The sequence below is a fragment of the Callorhinus ursinus genome, unplaced genomic scaffold (genome assembly GCF_003265705.2).
Source record: "Callorhinus ursinus isolate GAN/ISIS: 27379988/994484 unplaced genomic scaffold, GSC_fseal_2.0 scaffold18, whole genome shotgun sequence".
NCBI classification, from domain to species: domain Eukaryota; kingdom Metazoa; phylum Chordata; class Mammalia; order Carnivora; family Otariidae; genus Callorhinus; species Callorhinus ursinus.
The window spans coordinates 7,662,771-7,669,130 of NW_027397080.1; the positions used below are offsets into that span (position 1 = coordinate 7,662,771).

Genomic DNA, 6,360 nt, shown 5'->3' on the forward strand with positions numbered 1-6,360 from the left:
TGCTCCCTTCCCACTCCCCTAGCTGGGCCCAGTAGAACCAGGGAGCTGCAAGGTCCTGCAAGCCCCAGTACCACCCCGGCTCTGATTCCTGGAGCTGTATCTTCAGTGAAAAGGATTTGTCGAGTCCACAGCCTAGGTTCCAAGATCCTCACTTCTCCCTCCCAGGGCCTGGGCCTGAACTTGGTGCCCTCCAAGGGGACAGGGCCTCAGCCCCAGTCTCAAGGAGAGGCTGGGGGTCGTCTGGAGAAACAGAACCTCCCTCCTGACCCCCATCAAATGGGAGGACTCCAAAGTCTGGCCCCATCCACTTTTCCCAGACCTTCCTCCCCAGCTTTTATCATTAAGAGTGGGGCTGGAATTGGGGTTCCCCTGCTTTCCTGGTGACCCCACCCCCTTTATCTCCAAGGGTCTGAATCACTTCACTTTCTCCTCATCCCCCATGTAACTTTGAAATCAAATTCAAATAAACTTGAACTCCATTTGAGTTGTGGATTTCTGGCAAAAGGAGAAGATTGGGAAGAAGGTGCCATCTGTTTCTGGAGGATGTTTACATAGGTAGAGTTGGACTGGCCATTAGGGCAGCAACTCCCAGCTTAGTGAAAGAGAAGGTGGCACCGGTTTGAGGTCACAATGGCCACTCCTTCCCCAGCACTGACCCTTTAGTTTGGGTCAAAGCTTAAGAGAAGGTGTATTCATTAGGACAGTTCATTAATTCACTAATTCAGTAAACACATTCTGAGGGCTGACTGTGCCAGAAACTGTGCGGGGTGATATGGAAAAGACATAGCCCCGTCCTCAGGGAGCTTACAGCTTACAGTGACATAGCCAATAGGGTGAGAGACTGGTCCTGGACTCCCGTATCAGAGCTGGCCCCTTTTGTCCATCTGGGACAAACTCCTTATCTTAGATGCAGAAATCAAGGCCCAAAAGGAGGAAGTCTGTAAATCAGGGGAGGGGGCTTGAGAGCAATAGGCTGTCTTGAGAGCTGAGGGGTTCCCTCCCATGTCCTCTCTCCTGGGGGGGGGAGGATTGGGTCTCTGCATGGCAGTGCACATGAACAGTGTTACCCCTTTGCAAAGCACACTCACATTCATTGTCTTCCAGCAGTCCCACGAGGCGGGCAGGACCAGGTGCTCCCGTCACGCACACGTCACCCACTCCTCATGCACACATCACACACACAGGGAGAAGGGAGGAAAGGTGGCAGTGTGTGGCAGGGTCAATGCACGGCAGCTGGAGCGAGACCAGCTGAGCCCAGTTTTGCCACTTGCTAGCTGCAGGGCCTTGGTCACACTGTTTAACCTCTCTGATCCTCAGTTTCTCCACCTGGGAAACAGAGGTGATGGTTCTTCAACAGTGCTGTTCTCCTTTAAGCTAGGACAAGGTAGTTCTGTGGGGAGAAAGCGTTCCAGTCAAGGCCAGAGCTGGCCAGCGTGGATGAGAGTTGAGGATGGAATAGAGGAGAAAATGAAAATGCATTCCTATTTCCCTTAAGGCAGACGTGGCCGTCCTCCTTACGTGCCCTGGGCGAGGAGCTCTGGCCCCATGACTTGGAGGGCTGGGGTGGAAGTTAGATAAGGCATTAAGAAAACCTTTCTGGAATCGGGAGCCCAGCGTAGCCCAGGACCTAAAGAGTTAATGGGGGTGGGGAGCACCCCCCCACACACACACACACCCACCAGCGCCCCCGTGATTGGTGCGGGCATGCTGGGACTTGCAGCCTGGCTGACCATCTTGTGGCGCAGGGCCTGCCGGGAAACGTAGTCACTAGCCGGCTAGGGCCGCAGTGTCCCACTACCCAGCGGTGACAGCTCGGGAGGTAGGTGGCAATGGCAGGGGGCTGGGAGCAGGTGCGGAGCAGGGAAGCCAAGGCAGGTCTGGGCAGGAGGGAGTGGGCAAACTGAGGGCTGAGACCCTTGTCCTGTGACTGTCAAAACCGGACACCCCCTGGCCTGTGGCTGATGCAATGAGGCCTGCTGGGCGGGGCGGGCAAGGAGCAATGGGATGTTTTTTTCTGTCTCCAAGGAAAGAGGAACAGGACTGGGGTCCTTGTCCCGAATGAGACACCTCCCTTCCTGAGAACAGGACGTTTCCCCCAAAACCCATGCAGACACACCATGGACACCTCCCAGAGAGGGGCCACCAGGACTACTACTGATCCCCGAAAAGGGAGGCAGAGCCCTATCCCAGGGGCAGTGGGACCGTGTCTCCATCTCCAGTAATGGGACAAGGCACCCCCACCTTCCAACTAGTTGACAGGACCCCACTCAGAAACAACTGGATGCCCTTCCAGAAAAAGGGTGGTACAACAAATTGTACATCCCTCCAGGGCCAAAGGGATGGCCCCTCTCCCTAGAAACTAAGAGGCCCATCTAAGGAGGAGGAAGAGGAGGGTCAGGCCTCCTCTACCCTCTCCCTGTACCAGGGCCCCTCCTCCCTGCCCCCCAGCCCTCTGAGGCAGCTCCATCACCTCCTGGGTAACTTGTTGACCAAAGGGGGCTCCTATCTGCTGTCTCCCCAGGGTGTGTCTGCCCAGCAGGGCCCAGCATGGACCAGTCTGTGGCGATCCAGGAGACCCTGGCTGAGGGGGAATACTGCATCATCATATCCTTCCCAGCACTGAGCTCCCAGCCCCGGCACCCGTCCTGACCCTGGGAAGTGGAATGGACCGCGTCTATGTGTCTATCTGCTCTCCTCCCTCTCTCTGTGCCATCAGGGGAGAAGGAAACCAGTATTTACTAAGTACTTGCTCAGTGCTGGACTCTGCCCAGTGCTTTAAATACTGCTATCCTCCCAACCTACTGTGAAGTTGGGGGTTATCATCCCCATTTCACAGATAAGGAAGGATCAGAGAGGTGAAGTGACTTGCCCAAGGTCACACAGTGAATCTGGATGAGCAACAGAAGGGCAGGGAAGGTGGGCTGGGCTGGGTTGGCAGAGGCCTGGCCTGGGGTTTCGTTTTGGCTTCCCTTGACCCTAGGCAGCAGGCAGTACAAGGTGTGCTGTGTGAGGGAGAAAGCAGGCAGAGCCGCCTCCTGGGACTCGTGCGCCACCGCCGGAAACGTGGCCAGGAACATGCGTAAGTGAGGGTTTGGTCCTTGCCTGTCGGGCCTTGGGGTTATTCTTCACTGTACCCTCCAGCTGGGCTTCAGCCATCCCTCTGGGGTAGAGTCTAAGTCTTCTAGATTAATTATAATAATGATACTTAACATGGTTTGAATACTATATTCTAAGCCCTTCATCATGTGTATTAGCTCATATAATCCTCAACATCTGATGAAGAAACTCCTCAGGCATAGATGAGTTAATGTACTTGTCCAGATCTTGAGTCATGTGGTCTTTCTGCCTGGGTTCAAATCCAGGTTTTATTACTTCTGAGCCACATGACCTTTTTCTCTTTTTGTTTTAGAAAGAGAGTGTGAGAGCGAATGGGGCGGGGAGGGGCAGGGGGAGGGAAAGAGAGAATCTGAAGCAGGCTCCACAAGGCCCCATGTGGGGTTCTATCTCTGAGAGCACGCCCTGAGCCAAAATCAAGAGTCCGACGCTTAACCGACTGAGCCATTCAGGCGCCCCCCGAGCCACGTGATCTTGAGCAAGCAACCCCTGTACTTCAGTTTGTCCAAATTTAAGATTAGAGTGAGTTCGTACATGTAAAATGTTTCAAACACTGTGAAGGACATAGAAAGTACCCAATAAATGTTGCTAGTAATGTCTACAAATTACACAGAAGCAGAGAGAATGAAGACTACTTACCAAAGTTCTCAGAGCCAGAAAGTGAACCTCACGATCTCAGATCTGGGAGGGAGGGGCATGAGACATTTTCTAATCTACCACCCTCAATTTACAGATAGCAAAACTGTGGTCAGAGAGGGCAGGGGGTGGCTGGGATTGTGCTGTTGCTGTCACACACAATGGATAGATGATGCATGTGTTTTACTCACAAAGCAGGGGTGCCCCCAAAATGAGACATGTTCAGCTTTGAGGACCTATCCACAGAATTGTGGTCTCTGATGGGCACCGTGGACAGAGAGGGCATGAGGATTGTGTATAGCTAGGCACCCCCAGCATGACCCTAGGGACCAAGGAGGGAATGTGAGCCCCCAAGGCCTCCACGATGGGCCTGAGGGACGGCCAGTGGGCCCTGTCTTCACTGCTGCTTCCTGCCCTTAGTCTCTTCCTGTATATGCACCGGAGGATGGCCATTACGGGGGACGATGTCTCTTTGGACCAGATAGTGCCAGTCTCACGGGATTTTACGCTGGAAGAAGGTGCCACAGGGGCTGGGCGGTATGATTCCCTCTCCTCTGGGTCCCTGGGTCATGTCTGCCCTTGCAGGGGCTAGGGTTCTCAATGGCTAAGGGCCCTTTCGTTTCCCTCCCCACAGTGTCCCCAGAAGGCGAACTCTACATTCTTGGTGAGTGGTCCTTTCTGTGTGAGTCCCAGCTGGGGCAGGGGGTAGAGGAGCTGCAGAGAGAAGAATGGTGTGAAGTAAGAGCACACTGATGTCCTTCCCATGGCAAGCACGATGCTGCAGAACCAGGCCCGCCCACCTCTCTGGCCTGGGTTCCATCATTCTCCTCCTCCTTGCTGTGCTTGGAATCCTCTGGATGCTTCCCATCACCTCAAACATGACACGCCCCCACCACCGAGCCCCTGCACATGCTGTTCCCTCTTCCGGAAAGCCCCCACACCTCCTTTCACTTAGCCAACTCATCCTTCAGGGCTTCAGTTCACACTTTGCTTTTTTCCAGGAAGCTTCTGTTGAGCCTCCTGAAATTGTCCAAGCCTCACTGATACCCATTCCTTTTTCTCATCCTTGCCAGGTCTCTGTCACTCACGTTGAGTAAATTATTGGTGGTGAATTTGTTTAATGTTTATCTCCTTTGCTAGACTGTAGTAGTGCAGGTGGTAATAACAACAGAAGTGAGTGTTTAATTCCTGGTTGTCTTGTGCCAGGCACTGTGCTGAGAGCTTTACAGGCATCATACGCCGCTTTCCTCACAATTCCATGAGGTTATCAATGCTCTCATCCCTATTTTATGGACGAGGTAACCGAGGCCCAGAGAAATTAAGTAACTTAGTAAGTGGTGGAACCAGGCTTCAAACCCAGAATCCAGACTCTGGAGCCCACCCTCTTGGATCACTGTGCTGAATTGCTCCTATTCACTCATTAGTTCAGCACATTTGTGGGTGCTCACCATGAGTCCGCAGGCTGCTGGGGTCATGCTATGAGCCAGCAGACAGGCTGTGTCCATTCTCTTCACCATGGTATTCCCAGACCTCGCTCATGTCTGGAATAGTCAGGTGGATCATGGACAGACAGACAGCCCCTCTTGTCTGCCTCCATGTGCTTTTCCTTCTGCTCGAGGAGGGAGAGACCACACATTAGAGAACTAGTTCTCTCCCAGCCCCGTCTAGGACTCTTGTGGCGAGGCTTCCTGACTGTTAGAACCTTGGTCCACCCCCTCCGTGGAGCGAGGAGGATGTTCATTTGGAGCTCAGGGTACAGAGATTCCCTTACAGCCCAGTAGCAGCCTTGGGTGAACTGCTTTATGGCCGAAGGAGCCTTGGGATCTCCATTCTGGGGTCGTGAGCCTTAGCACTTGGTTCCTGGAGGCCAAGGGCTCAATTCCCACCTCCTCTGTGCAGGCTCAGATGTGACCGTCCAACTGGACACAGCGGAGCTGAGCCTCATATTCCAGCTGCCCTTTGGTTCACACACCAGGATGTTCCTCCAAGAAGTTGCCAGGGCCTGTCCAGGTAGGTAAGACCCCAGGTTCTCTGGGATGGGGGCGTTGGCTGGGCACTGACCTACCCTGCTGCCAGTTGACTTTCCACCCTTTGGCCTCACACTCCACAGTTTCTGTGCCCTCTCAAACCTGCTGGCCTGAGGCCACAGGGCCCTCGGGCTACGAGCCAACCACCTGTTTGCATTTCTGGTTTCCCATTTCCAGACCTGAGTTTTAACTCCAGCAGAGCCCCCTTTGTCCTCCTGGTTCTGGGCAGGGCTGCACAGGGTAGGCTGTGATTCTGATGTAGAGTCTTTTACAAGTTAGCAGGGTCCGTAGCTTCTAGAGGCCCATCTTTCCTGTCTCTGGCAACCACAGATAGAACCAAGAGAAGTCTGGCACATGGGCTCTCCTGCCCTTGAACCCTGCTCTCTCTCCCACTACAGCTGAGGAAAGAGTCTAGCTTTGGCTTAGCAGTGAGAAGTTAGTGGCTTCTGGGGCAGAATTTGTTTGGATCAGGATTTCAGCCAGGCAGGTAAAGGAGAGTTTTTACAGAACAGAGGATTAGCCACAGAACATGCAAATCCGAGCCACCAGGTGCTGGGCTTAGGTGTTACCCAACACTGTTCCT

At 53.7% G+C, this 6,360-nt stretch overlaps 1 protein-coding gene across 1 annotated transcript in view; it reads left to right on the forward strand.

Annotated features, from left to right (window-relative positions):
• The first annotated feature begins 1,742 nt into the window (after window positions 1–1,742).
• The window catches only part of INPP5B (inositol polyphosphate-5-phosphatase B), a 46,086-nt gene continuing 41,468 nt past the window's right edge, over window positions 1,743–6,360 (forward strand). The window contains 6 exon segments of the mRNA XM_025856246.2: window positions 1,743–1,819; window positions 2,522–2,604; window positions 2,988–3,079; window positions 4,171–4,268; window positions 4,385–4,414; window positions 5,650–5,760. Of these exon segments, the coding sequence (XP_025712031.2) occupies window positions 2,548–2,604; window positions 2,988–3,079; window positions 4,171–4,268; window positions 4,385–4,414; window positions 5,650–5,760 (388 nt within the window). The 5' untranslated portion in view covers window positions 1,743–1,819; window positions 2,522–2,547.